The 25,310-nt window shown below is 37.7% G+C and overlaps 1 protein-coding gene across 1 annotated transcript; it reads right to left on the reverse strand.

Moving 5' to 3' along the window:
• Nucleotides 1-4,023: 4,023 nt before the first annotated feature.
• On the reverse strand, nt 4,024-25,073 carry PPM1K (protein phosphatase, Mg2+/Mn2+ dependent 1K). The gene is made up of 7 exons (XM_079153318.1): nt 24,811-25,073; nt 16,803-17,307; nt 15,598-15,698; nt 8,534-8,699; nt 8,134-8,278; nt 7,064-7,198; nt 4,024-6,128 (listed from the first exon to the last, which is right to left on the reverse strand). Exons 2-7 carry the CDS (start codon nt 17,237-17,239, stop codon nt 5,997-5,999), a joined length of 1,116 nt encoding a protein of 371 aa, XP_079009444.1. The 5' UTR covers nt 17,240-17,307; nt 24,811-25,073; the 3' UTR covers nt 4,024-5,996.
• Nucleotides 25,074-25,310: the final 237 nt, after the last annotated feature.

Consider the following 25,310-nt stretch of genomic DNA (forward strand, 5'->3'; position numbering starts at 1 on the left):
CCTTGCTCACAGTTGTATCCTCTTCCAAAGGACAGTCTGCATCCAATGACTGGTCAGTGTGGGAATAATAAAGTCCTGCTCCCCTGCCCCTATCAGGTGGGTACAACTCTAAGGGACACCCCAAATCCAGGGTTCACTGAAGAAGGAGGTGGGTCTCTGCTGTGACTGCACAATAACCTGGCTTCTCCCTGGTTGTCTCCCTTCTATCACATATTATTCTGTCACATATTCTTTAATAAGCTTGCCTATGAATCTCTGAGTCAGCTTCCAAAGAAACCAACCTGTGATAAAACCTTTCCCCCACCTTATAGTTTAGGAAGCAATAAAGGAGATAATGTAAGTAAAGGTACCTAACGATAATTCCTGGGACACCTTCATGGTGATTGTGAGGAATGAGATAATATGTGCAAAAGAACATGGTATAACCATTTCTCCTTTCCCTTCTTCCAAAGAAGCAGTTAGACTCATTCAAACGACACTGCTCTTTTAGGTTTTACTTTTCTTTAAATGAAGTTCAGAACAAGATTCTGAACCATATTTTTACTAATGTGTGCATTACAAAGGCATAACTAATCATCATCTGAGTAAACACCAAAAGAGGTGAAATGTTATCCCTTTACATTACATACTAGGCTTAATTATTTAAAATACTTCAGGTGATTGCAGTGGTGCACACTTGTAATCTCAGTTACTCAGGAGGCTGAGGCAGGAGGATCAAAGTTCAGATCAGCTTGGGTAATTTAGTGAAACCTACTTCAAAATCTTTTAAAAATTAAAAAATAAAGAGCTGGGGATGTAGCTCAGTGGTAGAGTCCCGCTGGATTCAATTCCCAGACAGCCATGGGTGAGCCAGGCATGGTGGTGTATTTAGAATCCCCAGCAACTTGGAAGGCTGAGGCAGGGTTATGGAAGTTTGAGGCCAACCTCAGCAACTTATTATTCCCATATTATCATATTTTTTATTTTATCAAAATAAAAAATGAAAAGGACTAGGGATGTTGCTCAGTGGTAAAGCACCACTTGGTTCAATCCCTAGTACCAAAAAAAAAAAAAAAAAAGAAAAAAGAAAAAAAATCAAAGGCCTGTATTCCCATTAACAGAACAGATAAAAGTAGAATTCAATGCATTAGTTTACTCACTTAACAAACATTAATGATTGCTTCTCATTGCTAAACACAGAAAGAGCCAGGCATACATTTATCAAGCTGCCTTTAGAGGACATATTATATAAGAGGTCCTTGTGCCTATGGAGTGCAAATGATTATGTTTCATTCAATCAAAGACTGAACATCAAAAACTGCTTGTGTTAAATATATAATGCTGAATTCTGTAGCATTGTTGCCAACAGCTATTTCTAACTTTTACTAAGGACTTGCTGCAGTGAAATATATCACAAAACTTTTTAAACTATAGGCAAATCATTATAGAAATCATCATGACCTGTTGTTCCCTTTGATATACTATGAAATATTTTGGAAGATGGAAACGAGATGAATTTTGCTTTAGATGAAGTAAAAAGACTTGAACAGGTAAGAGCATATCTGTTTTTCTTTCTTTCTTTTTTTTTTTTTTTTAACTCCCAAAGCCTCTTCACCTTTCTTTGTCAACAGCCAGAATTTGGCTACTAAAAGCAATTTCCAACTACTCATTGACTCTTACTGTTTTTTAATGTTCACAGAATCACATATGTAATAAACACTGGATGGTCTGGATGTCAAATAACCACAACTGGACATTATAAAAGTATTTGATGCAAGTATTTTATTAGACTATTTTCAACACCAATATATGGATTTCAGCTTGTTCATAGTCACTGTAACACAGTTAAAACAGTGAAAGCAGCATTTACATCAACTTGCTACGGAGGCACTGTACACCAAGTAGTACTTTGGCAAATTATAAAACACAAGAGCACTTTTGTAGAAATTAATTTGGGGCATTCCAGGCTGCAAGATTCTGCACTGGAATCCAGTGGAGATGAGTCATTCTTGCAGGTGGAATACCTCCACAATCACCCAGTCCGGGACACAAGTAACCACCACCAATGCACAATTTCAACCATCTAATGGCCAATGGGAGTTGCCAGAGAGTCAGTTGGTCTCATTCCAGATGCCAAAAGCAACAGTCAGGACATCACAATTTGGTTTAGTCACCTTGTAAAGGTGACTTTTTATTTCTGCTCAAGTCATCCATATAAGGGACTCTAAGAAAATACAATCAAATGTAACCCAACCCAAATCTCATGTTGCCTTTTACAGCCACAGGTATGTGAGAACCCTTGAGAAGCTAAAGGAAAATATGACACTTGTCTGTGTTTAACAGTTTAATTCTACACTTTAAGTCCCTCAACTCCCACCTTAAAGCATTTTCTTACTGTCATGTTACCATGAAATTAAATCCATGTTCATTCTTAGATAGTAAATGTTTTGTCCAGTTTTTGAGAATTATCATAGACCTATCCAATTTTCTACTGATATTTTTAAAGAAGATATTTTATTTTATAAAGTAATTTGTATATTTTAGAATGTTTGCTACTAATTCTTCAAAGTAATTTTTTTTAATGTTGAAGCTCAGGGAAAATTCACATCATAGAGTACAAAGGATCAAAACTGATCCCTCCCAAATGGCTGTTTTTCTGAGAAAAGTGCAAAAGACTTTGAAGCACTTAAGAAACACAGATCTCTAACAAATGAACAGTAGAGGGACAGCAGGAGGTTTTTGGTTTTTGGGGATTGAACCCAGAGCCTCATGCATGCTATGCAAGTACTCTAACACTTAGCTCATCATCAGTCTTATTTTATTTTGAGACAGGGTCTCACTAAGTTGCCCAGGCTGGCCTTGAACTTGGGATCCTCCTGCCTCAGCCTTTCAAGTCACTGGGATTATAGTCCTGCATTATTATGATCTTGTGTCATTACCTGTCTGGCTGTATTTACTACTAAACATATGAAACACTTAAGAACTTAAACTTGTAAAACGTCACAATGATTTTTAAGAATAATTTGCAAACAAATGTTGGCAAATAGTTTGGCAACACAGAAAGATGATTTATATACTATATGTAAATGAAAGGCAAACATGAAAATAATTGATGTTATATAATTTACACAATGCCTATACCCACATGGCAAATTCAGTTATAACCAAAAAACAATATTAGAAGAGTCTTTTTTTCCTACTATTTGCATAATTTCCATTAGTATACTTAGAGGCCTAATACATGTATGCTTATCTTTTATGGATCACGATAATCTACATGTTAAATTATACTCTTATACTGAGGCATATGTTTTACACCTATTCAGGCTGACTTAGGATTTTGAAACTTTTGCAGGTGAAACAGTCAAGTGTGCCCATGACCACCGTCCTACAAATTCCTCTTGGTTAAACCTGGCAACTCACCTCACTCCATCAATGACGCTTAGATCTTTGAACTTGAAAATATCACTCCAGTAAAAGAGAGAAATAGTCAGGTGAATAATTCAAAACAAGAATGAAATGTGCATCTTTAGAATCCATTTTTGTGCTTTAGAATTCCACTTTGCCAGTGAGTTTGGAAATTCTCCATGCTTCTAAATGTAGCTTCCACATTTCTGTTCCAAGTTCTGACTCAGAAAAAGAAAGAAATTTCCCAACTTTTTCAGTCTTTCTTTGGTGCCTCATCTTTCAGACTACAAGCAGCAGAATACATTCTTTCCTCTAATGTTTTTCCTCTTTTCACCTTATTACTTTAAAAAAATATTTGTTGAAATATTTGTTGAGTATTTTTTTTCCCAAAGGACAATTCCTGATTAATATAGGCAGGAAAACAAAATTTATTTTCTTCCATTTCCCAAAAGCTGAGAAGATGTACGGACTTATATTGAATCCTGTTCTTTCTAAATAACCCCTTAAAGTTGAAAGAAAGAAAAAAAAATAAGCCTTGGAAACTAAAAGTTGAAGATATATACTACATTGAATTTTTCTTTTTTCATATCTTTTTTTATTTCTATCACAAAATTCCATGTCATTCTTAATTCTCAGTATTCGTTTTATATTCTAATTACCGCATAACAATGTAGCTTCAACATGCCAGCTCTGTTCATGGTTCTCCGGTTATATTACCCAAAATAAAGTGCCTCCTACAACCATTCTTAATCCATGTCCTCACCTGTGGATAACCACTGATTCTCCACTATAGAAGAACTACCCTCAGTTTTCCCATCATCCTCAGGGAAAAATATACCAATAATTTAAACCTAACTGGTGAAGGAGCTATGCAAGATTGTTCCCTTTCATTTTATATTACTTCAAAATATATACATATATATACACACACAATACACATAAAACCAATTTACAAAATCTGTATAAACAAACTGCAAATGTTATTCCAAACATACATTTGGAGATTCACAGCTTAACAGCAAACTTACATGCAGGTAAAAAGCACAGGGTTACATTCCTAAAACACATAGCAAGATGAAATACAGAACACTTTTATACATGTCTGTTTTAGATTTATTCTTTCTCTTAAGTCTTAGAAATGAGCAAAACAGGGACATAAACCTCAAGCTATGTCTGTAATAGTAATATCAGTCAATGTGGTATTATTTTTACTAACAAAATATCCAACTTGTTTACTTTATACAAAAAAAGATATACATATGATATTTAAAACACAAAGCACAAAGTTAGAGATAATCAATGGAAACTTTATACAAAACACTCCATACTGTCAGTTTGTCCATACTGAACTTTGTGTTGTTTTGACCAAAAGATCCTAAGTTTATGCATTCTTTTCTGATATTAAATAATAGTCACATCTGAGTACTGTTTTTTTTTTTTGGTACTAGGGATTGAACCAAGGGTCTCTCAAAAGCACATGCAATATTACTGAGCTATCCACTAGAGCCCAGGAATACTCACATCTATATAACATATTTAATTACATAAAAACAGGAATGAATGGAGAGAGAGCTATTAACAGCTGAAGATACAAGTGTGCTGTTTATAAATGTGTACAATTTAGTAATTATAATGCACCAATAAAAAATGAGAAAAATGTATATAATTTAGTGATGTCATCTGAATGAATTTCTTTTGCATGGTTATATTTATCAATCAGTGGTCCAGAATACAAAATGTGATAACAGAGAACCCAGTTTTCACATGTGCTCCTTGATACTACTATTAAAAATACACACTTTCGAGTAAGCCATAGTGGTGTGCCTTTGTAGTGGTGGGCCCTAACGTCCCAGCCATGCAGGAGCCTGCGGCAGGAGAAACACTTGAGCTTGGAAATTCAGAGCCATCCTGGGCAATACAGTGAGGGCCATTTGTATTTTAAAAAAAGAAAAAAGAAAAAAAAAGTTGCAGATAACACCTTGACTAGCTGTCAAAAGGCTGAAAAGAAACCATAGCTGCCCAAGTGGTAAAAATTAGAAATTTATGTGCAAAACCCTGGTTTTGATCCTTAGCACCCCCCCCCCCACACACACACACAGAAATGTAACACTCATCAAACCTAGGAGTGGCTCACACCTATATTTCCAGCATTGTGGGAAGCTGAGGCCAAGACTCAGCAATTTAGTGAAAGCCTCAGCAACTTAGCAAAATCCCATCTCAAAACAAAAAATAAAAAGTGCTGGGGATATCCCTCAGTGGTAAAGCACCCCTGGGTTCAATCCCCAGCACCAAAAATAAACAAAACAAAAAAACCTGAAAAAACCTATAATACCCATTGAATATACCAAAACCACTTCTCATTTGCCCACTCAACTTAGAGACTCACAGTAGCTTAATTACACATATTTTTTTATACTGAGCATGAAGAGGTGAACATAAATGTGATAGGTATTTATGAAAATACCTCTATGTAAGTGGTTATTAAGTTTACTCAAACTTGTGTGCTGATCTAGCAACTTACTACTACAGGTAACATTTTTTATCTTATCAGTTTCTTGACATACTCAGAAAAACAATATTGCACAGAAACTCGAAGTCCAAGGCAGCGATCAGGCCCAGCGTCCACTGGAGGCGAAGCTTCGGCTGAATGAGAAGTTGATTTCAGAGTTCTTGTATTTTCCCCAGGCACCGAAAGGCACTACTACTGCTGTACTATTATCTTCAGTACCATACTGTATGGCCTGCAAAGTTTGCCAAGAAGAGAAAACGTGGGAATTCAGAGTCTGTGCAAAGAAAAACCATCCTTTGCTTAGAAAGTCAAACTACTTTTAGGTACAGTTACTAAGTGCAAATATTTCACAATGGTTTGTGATTCTTTTACCCTGTATCAATGTCCCATAAAGTTAACAAGTTGCACATGGAATAACAGATGACCCAAAACAACCTCCCTTACTATATTCTATGTCTTAATTACAAATATTATCACTTAAAAGTTTAGGACAAATGTGGCCCCTTAATTCAAAATATAAATATTGGAAATGTGAAAATAGCTATTGAATTAAAGTATGATCAGTGATGGCTATAACTTAGAATTGCTATCACCACTATCCATCAGATCAGAATATTAAACAGCACAAAGCAGCTTTTGCATGTTCTTTACTGGATATTACTCAGTGATTGTGTGTTAGCTCTGGTTGACACATAATCTGATCCATTCACCTTTTAGTAATTTTGTCTTTTCACCCGTTCTGACACATGGACTCTGTACCTCAGTTTTCCTCATCTGTGAAATGTGTCAACCTCAAATGCATGCATTATGATGATTATGTGAGTTAATATATGTGAACAGAATAGCATCTGACACAGATATATTAGTTTGCTATTATTGTTGCTATTATCATTTAAGGTATATACAAAGTTAAAAAATAAACCTAATACTTTTCCTTGGCATATTAATTTTTCTTAACTACTTGGGCAAATGGTAAAAATTTCCAAATTGGAATTATGGAGTTAAGTGTAAAATTCACTGTAACACACTTAAGCTAAAATTCAAGATTTCAAAGAAATCTTAAGTTTGTGATAACCACTTCAGGCTGCACACAGACCACTTGCCTGGGGTTGACTTTTACCCTCCTCCCTCCCTATAAGACTCTTAGCAGAAGTTCTGCCATGTCACCTGTTCAGTCACTGCATGGGCAGCTTCATTAGGATCGTGACACTGATTGACAAAGTCACAAATCTCTTGACTGTTCACCATGAAGTTAATTCCATCTGTAGTGAGGACCAGGAAACTGTCATCAGCATGCTGTAGCTACAATCAGACCAAATAAAGATCAATAAACTAGACTCTACCTTACAATGATCTTGATATTTTGAAGATTTGTATCTGTTTTGCCGAATGTCATCTTGTAAGGGTTTGTAGGCAAACAGAGAAAATGCAAGAAGTATAAACGACCACCAAGGATAAACCAAATATTGGCTTAGTAACACCATAAAGGAAAAAGACAGCCATTTGCTGAGATAGCTGAGTTTGAATCCTGCCTCTATTATGCAACTGGGTCAGAAGTTTTTAGCACTTAAAATTGTGAGCCTCTGTATGTGCTTTAGACTTCTGTATGCTTCAGACTTGTTTCCTTATGAAATGAGGATAGTATTACTTCTTTTGAACAGACCTTAGCACATAGTAAAACCTACAAAAGTACTTGTTACATAAAATGAATATCATTGGCATATAAGACATGAAAGAAACCCTGCATGCAATTAATAAACACCTGCTGCCACTATTGGACGCTTGCAGCATGTTATGCTAAGTACTATAGTTGGCTCAACGGTTTTATAGAAGGAAGTATCAAATCTCAGACAGGGTATGTACTGGGGCAGTTTATGGTAATAAATGCACTAATATCACAGAAATAGTGGTGGATGATGATTGAGCATGTGAGGAAGGGAAGTCAAGGACAGCTTCCAAGTTGAGGTGACCCAATGATCAGGTGCCAGGAAGGGCAAAAGAGCCATTCTACCAGAATTCCACAGCTGGGGTAAAACATAAACCAGAGACTTTGTCATATATCAGGCCAAGAAAATAGTATTTCATTTTACCTGAAAAGTTTATCTATCTTTCCATAAAAGATCCCTCTTTAAAAACCATTCTGACTTCAATTAAATCTTCCAAGAAAGCCTATAGCTGGAGATAATGCTGCATTTGTGCATTGTTTGTCTATCAAGTGCTTGCAAGTCCTCTCTTACCTTAATTCTCTTTGTTTCAGGTTCTGCTATCACACCACTGGCTTTAAGATCCAAGTCTCCAATACTCCTTGTCATTGCAAGTCTGCCATTTACATGAGGCTGTCCCACACTATTCCAAGCAACAAAACCACCACATTTCTTGATCCTGGTCAAGAAAACATTAAAAGACTGCAGGTGTGATATGCAGAAAAAAAGAGTCAATGTTAAATGTAAGCATGACATCAGTTCAAAAATGCAAAATCTAAGCTGGGGACAGTGTAGTTCAGTGGTAGAGTGCTTGTCTCGCATGAGCAAGGCCCTGGGTTTAATCCTGACACAGTAAAAATAAAAAAGAAAGCAAGATTTCATTTCTATCTTGAAACTATAAACTTCATCCACATAGAATCCGTGGTGCCAGTACCTTTCTTTTTCATCTTTTCTTTCTGGAGTATGGTCAATGGTCAGCTTCATGGGTTTTCCTTTTCTACACAAAATAGCACGGCTGTCCCCAACACTGGCTACAACCAGTTCAATACCATCTCGCAAAAGGGCTACTGTGGCAGTAGTCCCAGAGGTCAGAAGGGTTGCTACAATATTATAAAAAAGATGAGGAGTTAGTGGTAGTCAAATGATTGGATACAGTTTTTAATTATAAAACAAAACACAAGCATGATAAACTAGTGCTAGGGTGGATCATTCTAATTTATCTAGAGCTATGCAAATAAAATGCAAATAAACTATGTAAGTAACAGCATGCAGAGAAACAAGTACTTAATTCAGTAACAAGGCTCCATGCAAACAGAAAAGGTAGGTAACTTAAATAGGTAAACAATGCATCACTGTCTCCAAATAGCTCCTGTTCATACAAAGTGGAGCTGATGTGAATTTATGACACCCTTGTGTATATTAAATGTGTCAAGACCAAAAGTATTAAAATGTAATTGGAACTGGCTACTATGATAGGATGACTTGTTCTCTAATCATCACCTTTAGGTTTTTCTCCTCCATTTCTTACTTCTATTCTGTCCAAGTATTATCAGTTAACAGACTAAATGAGACATGTCAAGGACATATTGTTTGCCTCTTCAAGTGCCAGATTTTATATTCTTTCTAAAAAAATGGTTGAAGGTTCACATTCTTTTCTGTTTATCTTTGTTCTCCCTAGACGAGAAACAAAGTTATAGCCATTGTTATATTAAACAAAGATTCGGGGACAGGAAATGAAATTCATTCTAGTTTCTCATAAACTTGTAGTCAGTAGAGTTTGCTCCGGAAGGATCTAATACACACTCTGTGTGCAAATGCAAGAGCGTACAGTCAACTGCTACTCCTGTGGTACTTCCTGGGCCACAGCATTCCAAGACTATTAATTTTCTAAGATCAAGTAAAATTCAGTCTTACTGGGCTACATTGCCATTATTTCCTATTGTGGTTCAAATCCATCTGCATTTTGTATTTCCCTTTGATTTATTCTAAGGGTTTGTCCTAAGTTTTACCATGTTAAAAGAATTTAAGGTGCATTGAGCCTTGCCAAAAGTGAAAATACAGAGAAGCTAAGAACTAAAAAATAAAGCAAAATGGAAGAAATTGAAAAATAGAATTTATTTAAAGCAGGTATTATCTCTGGTAACATTGTTAACTCTTTAATGCATCTAAATAAAATAGATGACCATCCCAAACTGATTTTGACTATTTAATTATTTTATTTTATTTATTTACCTGGGTATTGGGGATTGAACCCAGTGGTACTTAGCTATTGAGTCACATCTCCAGCACCTTTTATTTTTTATTTTGAGACAGGATCTCGCTAAGTTGCTTAGGGCCCTGCTAAATTGCTGAGGCTGACCTCGACCTTGCAATCCTCCTGCCTCAGCCTCCCAAGTGGCTGGGATTACAGGTGTGTAGCACCATGCCCGTTTAATTTTAATTTTAAAGACATATTTAGGAAAAATGAAGTGCCTATTGATTTTCCTGATGGAGAATCAATCTTTCTAAGAATTGTTTTTTTTCAAAAAGGAAATATTAAAAACTTCATCAGTAATGCATTTTGGAATGAAATGTATACATAAGTAGATTTTCCAATCAGTATATTAAAATGCCTGCTTTAATCAGAAAAGCAAAATGGAAAACATGATAAACTCTAAATTTTCATAGTCATGCTGAATTGAGAAATAGCATTTATAGTTGCACTATCTTCCCATTTCATCTCTTGATTTTGGAACTATTGTGTCGAAATAATATTATTACTGCAATGCAATATATATATATATATATATATATATATATATTTGTCATTGCACAGCATGAGTATTTTAACATATGCATCATTGATGTTTATATTACAAATAGGGATTAACCTTGAGATAACTTTTAACTTGAGACTGGCCAAACAACTATATGACAATGAAATCTTTTATACAAAAATGGAATCTTTACAGTTTAGTCAATTATATTATTTTCAAATTATTTAAAAGAGCCAGGCAAGAAAACACAGGCATTTACTCAAATGCTACCTGTCCAGGGAACTTTGTATTCCTCCCCTTTGCTTAAACCTCCAGCAACAGCTTTTTTAAAAGTGGTCTTTAATTGGTCATGACAACAGTTGAAATTTCATAAATGAAAGTTCAGTTGTTTAGGCTTGTCATTCATGACTCTGCCACCTAGAAATTTAATAAAAGAGTTTGCGTATTTATCAACTCACAATCACAGTTCCAAAATCCCAGGATTTATGGGAATAGTTTTAAAACTAACTATTGATTCTGGTTTGCTAAGCATCTAAGAATGTAAATAGTAAATCAGCATTTATTTTCATTTAACATTTAACATAGAAGCAAAAGTTCTCACTTTTTGCCCTAACAACAAGACTATAAAACTAAAGCATCTTTCAATAAGTTCTTAACACTCACTGGACAATTTCTACTGCAAGTCATCTCAACTAATGGGACAAAAGGATGTGGGAACCTTCCAGTAGTCCAGGCTAGGAACCGCTGGACTCCTTCACCTGAGACAAAATTAAGCAGATCTCTCTTTCCACTGAAGCCCAGCATATAGTGTCCACGGGCTCCAGGTCTAGAGCTGCTGACCAGGCACAGTTCTCTGCCACAAATAACACGCACAGAGGCAAGTAGGAAATTCACCCAGGAATTGTGCTCAAACATTACAAACCTGCGACACAGGGGAGGGCAGAGAAAGAGCTGCAAAATAAGGGGAAGGGTTTTTATTTTGGTGAAAATTCCACTAGCAAATTACATAATATTCCAGGAGATGCCAAGTCATTGATTCCAAAACTCAGTTTGCTCACTTTGATGGTATTTTGTAGTTGAGTCTATTTTTGTTCATCACAGATTAACACTTCTTTCTTAGTTTTGTGGTTTCCAAGTAGGAGAAAATCTATATATGAATACATCTTTATCAGAACACACTAGTGGTGACAGAAACACACATTCACATGCTCACAGTCACACACACACAACACATACACATGACACACTTAAATAGTTGGTGTTCAACAAAGTCAATCAGTACTTATACTGAGTTAGGAAAATGCACTGTAAATTTGTTTAGTAGCAATATCAGAATTGTCCAAGTAACAAAAGATAAATTCATCATTCTAACACTGAATAATTGATATATGACAAGCAGTGCATAAAGAATGTGAACTACAGTATACCACCAAATTATTGGGACTTAAATATAAACCAAGAAGGAATCAAAGCACCCCCTATGCCAGATACAGGGTGTCACACATTTGTTAAGGGTGTGTATTGCGGGGACTTAGTATCTAGAAGCACTGTCTTTAGAAGCGTGATTAATTTCAATTCCTTGTTTAAATAAAAGCTAGTAAGGCTCTTGAACTGTAACACATTTATAATTTCATATAATTCATAAATCGGATACATCTGCAGCTCTCTCTTTTCCCCAGTGTTGCAGGTCAACATGACAGAGGAAAAATGATCACAATTTTGAATAGCAACATAAAGAGTAAAAGCTGTATTTTTCAAAGTACAATAATACCTGGTAATTATTCAACTATGAAAATAATAACATATAAATTGATACGTATCAAAAATGGGTGTTCTCGACACGTATGACTCATGAACACCAAAATCAAAATAATGAGCAGAAGCAGTAACAGCACAATAAGAACATCTCTTCAATGCTGCCCCTATTTTTTTTTTTTCCATTCAGTGACTCCCACCGTAAGAAGGGTATTCAAAAATGTCAGGGTGCAGGTCACTGGTAGAGCACTAACATGCTCAAGGCACTGGATTCACTCCCCAGCATCTCAAAAAGAAAAAAAAACAAAAAACAAAAAACTAGAAGAGTTGCATTTTCTTGCCCTGGTTATTTTGTAGCTTATTCTTCCATAAAATCATGATATGAAGAGCAAAAATGTTTCCCATGAGACTCAGTGCTATCCATCAATGTCTCCCACTCTGAGTGTCAGAGCAAGTCTTCTGTTTTTGATCCATCTGTCCCTTGGGGAGTTTTGCTGCTCTCAAAGCTTAAGCAAACACTTTGAAGAGTTCATAGGATATATAGGATTATAATTTAAGTTTTCTCCCGCCTAGTTTAAGTGACTATTTGTAAATAATAGAGTGACTGGAAATCATTTGAATCTATAGGCTGGTTTCACTAATTGTAAAAACACACATTATGGTATGAATTGAATACAAAAAGAATTCAAAATTGGTGATAAAAAGGGTTGAGGATATAGCTCAGTGGTAGAGCATTTGTCTAGATTATGTGAAGTCCTGGGTTCCATCTCCAGAACTGCAAAAATAAAAAAAAATAACTGAATAAGTTCCAGTCCCTGACCTTGCAGGAAGGGTTAAAAGGAAAGAAAATGGGGCTGATGCAGAAAAAGAGAAATGATGTAGGGCAAACCACAGAATAACAGAATTTTCCTTAGCCGGCACTGGGTTCTACTTACATATGCCTAAAAGACTATTATCTACTCTTATAGTACTGATACTGCTTCGGTTCTTATTAAAAACTTAAAATTTTTTTGGAATCCAAATGACCTTGAAATCTGAAATTGACATAGGTTTGTTTTCAACCTACAAATTGTAAGGTTAATACATAACATTCTAACTTGAGTGACTTTAATATATTTGATAAAATAGGCCCCCAAACCAAAAGGCAATTTTTGTTATCTCTGAAGGATTTGGCAACTTATTAAGAATGAATTTTTAAAATGTTCTCAAAATGCTATTTTCAGGGCTGGGCATATAGCTTAGTTGGTAGAGTGCTTGCCTTGCAAGTACAAGGCCGTGGGTTTAATCCCCTGCACTGCAAAAAAAAAAAAAAGAAAGGAAGAAAGAAAGAAAAAGAAACCCACTATTTTTCGAAAACACAGGTTAAATAAACCTCTAAGAATAAATACACAATAATATTTAATGATAATGTTATAATAGCCTTTTTTTAAATAACACATCAAGCATCCTTCTATCTTGCTCCATTAAACATTCAAACAAAAATGGCCATTAAATGAAATATAAATTTTAATATATCTGTATTAAAGTTTGGAGATCATATACTTTAAAGCACATAACTAAATTAAACAATGTATTTTAATTTCATTGTTAGGAGTGAATTATATTTTATTATTCATTTCTTTTTACAACTATTTGATTATGTGACAGAGTCATCTGTAGAAAGTTTCTAAGATATGCTCCAAGCTCAAAATTACTTGATTATAATCTATTTTTAATAAACAAAAGGAGTCCTCACAAACTTTACACCAAATCCAATATTGATGGTTTCATGCATCTACATTGATCAGACCTCCTTTCCCAAAACGGCTGATTGCACCCATGAAGGGTTAATACATTTGGCAGTTGGCCTAGTGACCCATTCTCTTCTGAAAATCTTGCCCAGTAGTATGCAGCTGTTTGCAGAACAGCTGGGGCACACCACAGGCACTACAACTTGATGAGTGACAACCAAACTCACAGCCAACCTGGTAATGGATGAAATAAAAAGCATACCAAAATTCAGAGTTATACATATAAAACTACAAGAAAGTGTTTTTTTCCCCTCCTCCTCTTCATGTGTTTCACCCATCAGGAACAAGAACTAAATCTTATGCATATACTTCCCCCTCTCTTAGCTTCTACCTTCTTAAAGGTAAGGTGGGGACAGAAAGGAAAGAAAAATGTCCAAAGGAGTGAAAGAGAGGAGAAAATGGACCAGAATGATCTATGCTAAATAATAAATCTCTGAACAAAGGGAGATTGGATTGTGATGGGTACTTTCTCAAAAAAGAGCAGGAAGGGGCTGGGGGTGTAGCTCCACGGTAGAGCATCTGCTTAACATGTTCAGGTCCTGGGTTTGATAGTGGGGGTTAGGGGACAAGCCATCCCAGAGTCACTTTCTTCCCTCCTCATTAATAAATATGCACATGAGAGAGGCCTGACTGGGAAGTCCCAGCCCTAATCTGAACTGACTTCTTTCTCTCTTTCAGTTTCAGTTCCATATCTACGAAATGGGGAAAATATTCCATCCCTAGCACTCCAACTGAAAATGACATTTCTGTGGTGCAATTTTTAAGGAAAAAAGATGAAACCCAAGCTGATTAATATTATGACACAATTCATTTTCATGCTGGGGACACAGGTCCCAGTGGTAGAGCACTTGCCTAGCATGCACATGGTACTGGGTTAGATCCCAGCACCACAAAAAGAAAAAGAAAAAAAAGACAATTCATTTTCAAATAAGTTATGAGGCATATATTTCCATGACTGCTGTAGAAGTTTTCAAGGTTAAGTTCAGGAGCAAAGGATTCTGGTTAGCTGACTAGCAAAGGATTCTGGTTATATTTTCCTGAAATGGTTTTGATAACTTTAGTCAAAACCAGAAACATTTTACTTTCAAAATCTAAGGACATAGAGTACATACTTATAAATTCAGTTGGCATACTTTCATATTTAACAAAGAAATATCACTAGCTACCATCTGACAGCTGCAAGATGGAGCTTTTTTAAGAAGTGAAGAAAAATATCTTCCTTCTGATTGTACAAATTAATACACATTAGCCATTTTCTTTTCTATTTAACATCTATTAGCAATTTTCTTCTTGTCTAAACAATTACTATCCAAGCCAGATGTGATTACCTTGTAGACTATTTTAGCACTTGCTCATCAGAACCATTCAAAAAAGAAAAATATCCTTTACTAGTCTGGACATCTTATCCACAAAATAAAATATCGAACAAATTAAATATTTTTAAATCTTTTAAAATCCAATAACTAAACCATTTTGGAACTTCCCTTTCTGAAAAATTCTCATTTCAAGTAAATGTGAGGTACTAACATTAGTGGATTCTAAACAGCATTAAAAATGATTCTTTATATAAAGTCATTTCTAAATAAGCTTTTCTTACAAATAAGTGTTCCTTAAAATTCCCACCCCCAAAAAGCTAAATTGTTTCCTTTTTACCAGCCTCTCCCCAAGGCCTTGAAGAAAGTGCTTGTTTTACATACCATCAGCAGACAGGTGGGCATGGCTTGCAAAGGCTTTATCTATTTCTAGAAAAGCCAAGGTCAACACAGTTTCCAAGTTCTTCTCCTTAGGAAGTAAATCCCTTTGAGGAAGGGAAAGAGAACATGGATCAATCATTTCACAATGGGTTTCTCTTCTCACAGTCACCCTACCAAGCAGTCATTCCTTACAACAGACCTCATGACTCTCAGATGCTTTTGACCCACTGGAGAGGGAATGTTCAGTGACCATCACTGAGCAGTACTTACTATGCATCAGGCACTGTGATAAGCCATTTTGTTTTGTTTTGTTTTGGGGATTGGACTCAGGCATGTGACAAGATTTTAAGGAGATGGTAAAGTGTTTGCCTAGTATGCTTGAGGCCCTGGATTTGATGCCTAGCACCAAATAAATAAATAAGGCCCAAGACCTTGTTCTTAAAGAATGAATTCTCACTACCACAACCCTTAGAGGTCAAGAGTTCCATCATGGACCAGGCATGGTGCTAGCACTCAGGAGATTGAGGAAGGAGGATCCCTTGAGCCCAAGAGATGGAGACCAGCCTAGGCAATTGAGACCCCATCTCAAAAACCACTGAATTCTTTTGTGGAATTATGCATAAATCCACTGATGAACAGTATAACTAACCATATGCAGAAAGACAAGAAATAGGACATGGTCATAACTGCTACATGCATCCCCTTTTAAATCTAGCAATAGCATGATCTTCAAAAATACAACTGGGGTAAATGAAATATTTAAAGGGAGCCAAAATTCCCACCATATTAATGCATTTTCTAGACACTAAGACCAATCATCCAAGGTCAAGTATTCAAAGCTATTTGTATCACTTTTAAAAAAATTATCGTTTATCGAAGCACTTATTACATGCCATGAACTGATGGGAGTAAATGCTTCTCATAGGTTATATCAGTACTTTCTAATTCACTTGAGATGATCATAAATCAAGTGCTATCAATTTTTCTGGTCAGTGCCTTTCCCCAGGGAGTTTCTAAAATACACATTTCCAAGGTAGTAATAATCATCAGTAATAAGTGGCATGCTTAAATTATTGCCCATTCAGGAAGAGGCAGTGTGACTACAAGTAACTCGGTTTACACTGGACTTGTCAGCTAAGTGGTGAAAGGTTAAGCTTGGTGAAGCTTGGGGGAACTGCAAAGTCAAGAGTGAAAGTCACTGTACATACACAATACATTTCTCCATGTGGGTGTGACAGAAATCAGCCGCTGCAGGTCCCCCGTGTCCATCATACACTGCAAAGTACAGGACCTCTTCTGTTAGCTGAGCAAAGTCAAACCGATCTTCATTCTCTTTCCGTTTGCCGATATGGGAAGAGCTTCCCACGTTTTCCAAGCTGATTTTGGGAATTGGCTTGCCATACTTAATGCTGGGTGGCAGCAGGATCGGCTCATCAATGCGGTTATCCCAGATTCCAAAATTATCCCAGGTGGCTGGCCGTCCACTACCATCAGGGTCAAACCGAGAACACCTGGGTTCTGAAGTGGAGCTGTGGCAGGAGGGTGGCACTCGCCTGTCCTCCAGCAGGCGGGAGCTCAGCAGCACTCTTCTTCTCACCTGGTTCCCACCACTTCTAACCAAAGTAATAAAGGCCGCTGTTGACATAACTTCACAGGCCTCGGTGAGAACCAGAAAGGTCAATGGAACGATGGAATGTCTTCAAGAACAGGCAACTGGGAAAAGACAGAGTTCGTTGACAGTTTTGAATATAAATGAACTATAATCTCAGACTACCAAATATGAAGGCCATAAAAGATCTACCAGAAAGAAGATATCATATTTATGTTATATATTGGGTATATACTCAGTAGCCTACTTCCAATAGTAATGAATCTGTTTGAGCCATAGTGGCTCATGCCTGTAATCCCAGCTATGCTGTAAAGCTGAGGCATGATTTCAAGTCTGAGGCCAGCCTCAGCAACTTAGCAAGACCCTTTCTCAAAATAAAAAATTAAAAAGGCTGGGGATGTAGCTTATCGGTAAAGCACCCCTCTACCAATCCCAGTATCAAAAGAAAAAAAAAAAAAGAATCAATTTACCCAGTCCATTCAGTGTTCAAATTCTACAAAAATCTGAGTGTTCACATATATGAAATATGTGCCTCTCACACTTTCACCTGCAATCACTCCTCCATCTTGTCAAAACCCAGGTCTTGTTTCAGTTGGTGTGGGTGGACTACAAGATTCTATATTTCTAACCAGCTCCCTGGTGATACTGAACTCCACCCTTGGAGTTCCAAGAATATAGAATTCAGCTATATATAAACATTCTTCCCTTCAAATTAACTCCATTGCTCTGAAGAAAAGGTAAGTGTAAATATAAATAATAGCAACAGAGTCATTTATTTATTTTTGCAGGGGGTGCTGTTGGGAATCAAACCCTGGGCTTCAACCCATGCCAAGTAAGTGCTCTGCCACGGAGCTACATCCCAAACCAATAAAATCTTGCCTCAAAAGAGAGAAATAGGAGGGAAATAAATAAATAAATGAATAAATAGCCAAGAAATTATTTAAATAGTTCTGTTTCTAAAGAGTGGACACATTTTAGCAAAGACACAAGGTAGGTGTTGTTTTAATTTTTCCTCAATTACAAACTGTGGAAACTGTATTATCAGGGTTAATGTAAATTAGTTTATAGACACACCCTGCCCCAGCTCACAGGTAAGCCAGTTCTGATGCTGTCCTTTGAGGAAGACATTCACAACAAGGGTGTGTGAGTGTGTGATCTCAGGAATCAGGAGGCACTACAATAATGACAAACAGTCCTGATTTGTGAGCACATGATCTATGCATTTACACCAACAGCCACAGCTCTCCTTTACCCCACCCAGCAGCCCACCTACACCTGAGACTACATTTCTTTAAAACACTCCTGCTTAAATTCAATCCCAAAGGTTCTCTTGGCATTACAGGATATTATCAGGGGGAATTCTGATATCTTTGCAAGAAGGGCTGTATTTCTGGCAGTTTTCCACACAAATAAGGATCCAATAAGAAACTTATCTCCAGAGTACTTACTAATGTTTCTTTCTTTCTTTCTTTTTTAATTTTTGCAGTGGTGAGGATGAACCCAGGGCCACGAATGTGCTAGGTAAGAACTCTTCAACTGAACCACATTCCTAGACTGTTCTGTTACTTTATGAATTAAAAATAAACTTTAGGCCATGTGTTGGTACATGCCTGTAATCCCAGCTACTCAAGAGACTGAGGCAGGGGCATGGCAAGTTCAAGACCAACCTCAGCAATTTATCAAGACCCTATCTCCAAATGGGATAGGTGGCACCCTTTTGGAATCCCAGTGGCTTGGGAGGCTGAGGCAGGAGAATCACAAATTCAAAACCAGCCTCTGCAACTTAGCAAGATCCTGTCTCAAAATAAACAATAAAAAGGGCTGGGGATGTGGCTCAGTGGTTAATCACCCCTGGGTTCAATCCCCAGTGCCAAAACAAAAACCAAACAAACAAAAAGTGGAAGGGGGAAGCTCACACATGCATGCACACATCCATTTTTTTCTTGAGTGGATGTGTTTTTGCAGTTGCCTGCCCACATCAGACTCCAGACTCTTCAGCCTTTGAACTCAGACTTGCACCAACAACTATTCAGGGAGTTTCAAGGGCTTCAGAATCAGACAAGCTGCTTTACTGGTCCCTCTTGTTCTAAGGTGTCCAGTTTCTTGTACTAAACAGCTACTGGTTTCCCTGGTTCTCCAGCCTGCAGATGACCATTGTGGGACTATCCAGTTTCAGTGATCATGAAAATTGATCTAATAAATCCCCTCTTCTAATGATGTATCCATTCTATTGGTTTTGTTCCTTTAGAACAGAGCCTACCTTCTTAGAATTTAGAATAAACATGACCACCAATTCAATTAGTGGATCATGAAAGACTTCAGGAACCATCCCTTCTTGGCTTTTCAGCAAAGATCATGCATAAGATTGCAACTCACTTCTTCTTATGACAATATTGGGGCAGGGGTGAGAGAGACATAAATAGCATCTACAGTTATCAAGGATAACTAATTGAAGATTGCTATGGTTTGGATGGGGTTTGTCCCCAAAGGTTCATGAGTTGGAAGCTTGGTTTCCAGTGTGGTAGTGTTGAGGTGCTGAAACCCGTGAGAGGTAGAGCCTATTGAGAAGGCCCTTAGGCCATTGGATATGCTCAAGGGATTAAGGTATTTCTCATGGGCACTTGGGCCTCACCAGACCAAGATAAGCATGACCCTGAATTGCTCTCTGACTTCCAATCTGGCCATGTGATTGATCTCTCCCTCTTTCAAGTGCTCCTGCATTATGTCATCTACCATAGTGTCCTCACCAGAGCTGAGGCCAGTGATGTGCCCTTGAACCTCCAGAACTCTGAGCTAAATAAATCTCTTTTCTTTATAAATTTAGCCAGCTTCACACATTTCATTATAGTAACACAAAACAGACCGACACAAAGGTCAAATTTTATTCAGCAACAATAATGATACAGGTGATAAACTATTGGAGAAATTTCAAACTACAATATAAGTTAGCATATAATAAAAGTACTAATAAATAATGGAGATAATTCCCAAAGCAACTTTATAACATACAGAAAAAAATAAAATTTTAAATAAATACATCTATTAGAAAACACACTTGTATTTGAAGAGTACACGAGAGATTAGCAAAGTGCTACACTTTTGGCTTCAATCTAAGAGCATGCATGCCATATTTAGCCTTGGGCTACTTGGCAGTAATGCACCTCCTTTGAGGAGGAGTTATATCTAGAATTACAACCGATAAATCCTAAAGTTTATCTGCAACTCTTCTAGGATACTCTTGCCCTTTATCTTTCTCTCTCACCCTCCAAAAAAATATTTAAATGATACCACTGCATTCTCAGCAGCACAAATAGCCACTGGAAACATATATATAAGAATAAAATAAGGGGTAAATTGGCCAGTTTCTCTAAGTTGCACAGACTAAAATCAGTCATCAACTTGATCTCTAATACGTAAATATTATCTACACAATCATCTCAGAAAGTTAGCGTTATTGAAAAGCACCTACTTGAAAGAATATCGTTGGCAAAAGCTACACGTGAGCTGGATGTATAACTGGTTTATCAACTTGGCAAAACTAAGTCAGCATCACCTAGGTCAACAGGACACCATAAGAAGTGATTTCACCTCCTCTTCCACATGAAATAACACTAAATCATACTAATCCCTTCTATATTTCCAAGGAAACCATTCAGAGGCAACTTGCGTTCACAAGCTAAACAAGTTTAAATTAAACCTGTGCAGTGGTAGAGCATGTACTCAAGGCCCTGAGTTCAATCCCCAGCACTAAAATACAAAGACAAAAACAAACCAAAAACTTGTACATCAAGAAAGTTTGTTCCACAGCTTCAAACTTGGAAACAGTCATCTAAGCCCCTCAGCTTTTCAGATGCCCATGGAAATTACTATACACAGAAGAACAAGGGGAGTAGGATCTGAGATGTGAAAATGAGTAAAAATCTTTAAAACAAGAAATCAGTATTGTCTATGACAAAGAGCAGAGACTATACTGACAAACACGTAAGAATTCTCTTCATTGGTTAGTTCAGCAATTAACTAATTGCCAACTAAGAAAAACAGTTATTCAGCAATCTTTCTGAGTAGGCAGGGGAGAATTTTGCCAATCTTTTTGATCAGAAATCAAGGCTAGCTTATTTTCATAAACCATTTTACAGTTATATTCAAACTTCGGCATCACATCACCCAAAAGGGTCAAAGGACAATAATTCTGCTTGAAAGCCCTTCAAATTCACAAAAACATGTCAGAGCAAAAGTTAAATGAACAAAAAGCCTAAGAATACATCATGCACATATCATATTTCACTAGTAAAAATAAACTTTAAGGACTATGGTAAACAATAAAATAAACAATTTTATTGGAATCCTAGCAATGCAAATTTATATAATCAATCTAAAATGTGTTTAGTCATTTACAAAAAGGGGGAAAAAAAAGGACAATCTCCTACCTAAACAATTTTCCAAATTCCTATTTCCCAGTGAAAACAAAAATGTATGGGTCACAACTTAACTATAACCACATGAATTTTTTTTTAAAATGTGTGCGCATTTATACACACAGGCATACACACACACACACACACACACACACACACAAATACCCTATGTAATCTAGCTCTTGTCAATAAGTAAACGCCTGCAAATATTTTCCTTTCCATCATCTCCATATTGATTTGTGTGACCAAGCTTTCCCCATCTTCCTCCTCAATTGGATACATTAAGACTGGCACAGAATTGTGACTGCAGAACAAAGTTGATCTCTAGGTTAGTAATTCTTTTTTTTTGGTGGTGCTGGGGATTGAACCCAGGGCCTTATGCTTGTGAGGCAAGCACTCTACCAACTGAGTTATATCCCCAGCCCCTAGGTTAGTAATTCTATGACACACACACACACACACACACACACACACACACACACACACAAATCTAAATGACATGGTGATCACAGCAGAGTTAAACAAGTCGTGAGACCATAAGGGTACGCACAGATTACACATGAGAGCACCAGTGAAAAAACACACCCTGAGAGCAGGAAACTCTCAAAAGCATCAGGTCAAAAGCATCAGGAAGGGGGAAAACTACAACTGGTTTTGGGTAAACTTCTTTTCCTTTTGCAGTGTGGGGGCTCAAATCCAGGACCTCCAGTATATGAAGCAAGTACTCTACCACTAAGCCACTTCCTCAGCCCAGTTATAGTAAACAGTATGAAGTATGTACTTGGTTTTAAATAAAAAGGGAGCCAGATACTGTAGCAGGAACCTGTAATGCCAACTACTGGAGAGGCTGAGGCAGGAGGATCATAAGTTCAAGGCCAGTCTGGGCAATTTACCAAGACTCTGTCTTAAAATAAAAAAATAAAAAGGCCTGGGGATATAGTTCAGTGGTAGAGTACCCTGGGTTTAATCCTCAGTATCAAAAAATTAATTCACTAATTTAAAGTAAGTTAAAAACAAAAGGAGAGAAGTGAAGAAAAATCACACAGCAAGGTTGCTCTACCTGTCTTTTTCCATCTTCCTCTCACTTTATAATCCCTCATTGATTTAATACCTGAGAGCTGTTCACACTTAGTTTGGGGAAAGAGTAGTGTCAAATCCTTTTATTGGCAGGCTTTGGCTTTGGGATTTGAGTTAAACTGCTTTTGAATGTTGAAATCAGGTCAAAGCACAGTTAATTTTTTTGTCATTTTAAGCATGCATCATAATTATTAGGAGTTCTAAAGATCAGTGCTACTGATACCTGCTTAGATTTTATCCTCCTGGAAAAAAATTTCAAGAAACTATTTCTGAGTGATATTGGCCAAATTATACTGTCATAATGTTTAATGTGTACATGTATAAATTTATAACAACAAATCCCATCCAGTTATGTACAACTATAATGCACCAACAAAAAAATGTAGGAAAATAAAAAAGAAAGTATTCCTACCTGTCCATTATAAAGTGGCACTCAGGTATCTTTTTACAATGGAAACACAAGGTAATTTTTAATGATCCTAAACAAAGTATTTCTTCATTAACTTTTTAATAAAACAACCAGTGCACCCCAATAAACTAAAATGTGTTTCAGCAGATTGGAATATTAATGCCTTCTTTATCAGTACATAGCTGGAAGGAAAAAAAAAGGTGATAGTGCACCTGAGGAAAAAAAGAAAATAACAAACAAAACCTCCAATGATTCTCCTTAATGAGAATGTACATTTAGAGTGTGAATACAGAAAAGAATATAAGAGCAGTGAGAAGTATTCATCATTTACATTTTTAAACATTCTCTTTTTAAACATTTTAGTTAATGTGTACACAAGTCACAGACCACATTCCAAACCTGTACCTTTATATTTCATTTAAGAAGAATTTTCCTTTACATTCTATCCTACATCACCAGCACTTCTCCTAAGATGCTGGCGACAGCGGTGCCTGTGTGATCAGTAGAAAGTGACTAAGGCTGCAAGGGAAAAAAATCATTAGCAAGAAGAACTCACTAATTACCCCAAGATTATAACGAAGGTATTTCATTCTGCAAAGATGCATCTGTTTCTAATTTCTATACATCTCAACAGACAGTTCGTTGCTCGCTGTTTTCAAGATCATTATATCACTTGAGTGGTTCATTTGGAAACCGCTCCACAACCTTATTCTTTCCTCTGCCCTGCATTTATTAAGGACCAACGAGGCCTCACTGCATATTTCCAGGCTGAAGCCCAGGAAGGTCAGTAGAGCTTTAAAGACTCCAATTTCCTTGTTTCCCCAAGTCTCGTCTCGTCTCTGTCACCTCCTGTGAATAATCTACCGAAAGCAGTTATGCAAAAAATGCATCACCAGTCACAAGGCCTTGAGAGGCAATGCTTTCTTGGCAAAGCAAAACCTAAGTCCTCAAATCCAAACCAATCTGGGTTCTGCATCCTTCTCTGTACTGATTTGAAGAGGTCATCGCTGGACAGTTCAGGATCTTGGTCTCGTGGTCTCAGTTTGCTGGCTGTGGCAGATAAGTAGCCAAAGCGACACATAGAAGAAAAAAAAAAAAAAAAAAAATCTTCCTGCCAGCGGGGTGTGCAGTTTTGCAGATGGCTGGGTTCCCCCAACACCTTTAGCCGCCTGGTCTCAGCCTCCCAGCCTCTGTCTGGACTGATAGATGCCGGTGTAGCCACGTCTGACTTTCCTGGATGGAGACAGGGCGCTGACCCCTGCAGCGTCCTAGCCTCAGAGGGTTCGCCCTCGGGGCCTTACTGTTGGGGAAATGAGGGCGGCCACTCTCTGCCTTCCTTCTTCCGTCCCTCCCTCCGACCCGGACCCACTCCACCAGCCCCTCACGCGCGGCTCAAGCTTTCAGCCCCGGATCGAGTTCAAGACCCAGCGAGGTCTGGTAGGAACCCCCGCTGTTCGGGCGCAGCCAGGGTGGACCGCGCCCGGACCGACTGCTCTAGACCTGGAAAGGGAAGAGAGGCGCAGAGATCTCAGAGAGATGGGCCGAGGGGCTCGGACTTGGATTGAAGCTGGGGGATGTAAATCTACATTTTCCCTCCGCCTTCCAGGGGAGTCATTCTCCCTTTACTCTCCATTCCGAGGACCGTCAATAAATAACATTATAAACAGCCAACAGAAATAAATGAATTGCACTTTCTAGGCTCTTACCTCGTGATGGCTAGTTCCCGGAAATTTTGTAATTAGCTAACGAAGGGCGAGAGAGGGGCTTTCTTGACCAGTAAAGAAGCTCGCCTTCTCCGTTGCACTCGATCTCTGGAGCAAGCAATCAAAGGAGCCACTGCCTCATCTCCTGGATAGTTTTTTCTCCCGCAGTTGGCCAGGAGAAGGGAAGTCTGTTCCCGCTGACTGATCGCAGCTCTGGCCAATCAACGCTTGGCGAGGAGGTGCGCCCATGTATACCACAGCTACTCACAGGTCAGGACGCGAACGAGCCTCCAGCAACTGCAATTTGACTTCGCAGACTCGCGGCAGGGCACTGCAGAGCGACGTAGACTTGGGCCAATAGCAGCTCCCGGAGGCGCCCCGCCCTCCCGAGGTTGGTGCGGCGGCCTCCGAGGGGTCGCGCCTAGACAAAGGGTGTGGCGGAGAGATTTGGTACCTTGCCAGCGTTTGGAGCAGGGAGGTGTGTGCGGCCAGAGGGGGCGGTG

This window comes from Sciurus vulgaris (genome assembly GCF_902686455.1).
Source record: "Sciurus vulgaris genome assembly, chromosome: 9".
NCBI classification, from domain to species: domain Eukaryota; kingdom Metazoa; phylum Chordata; class Mammalia; order Rodentia; family Sciuridae; genus Sciurus; species Sciurus vulgaris.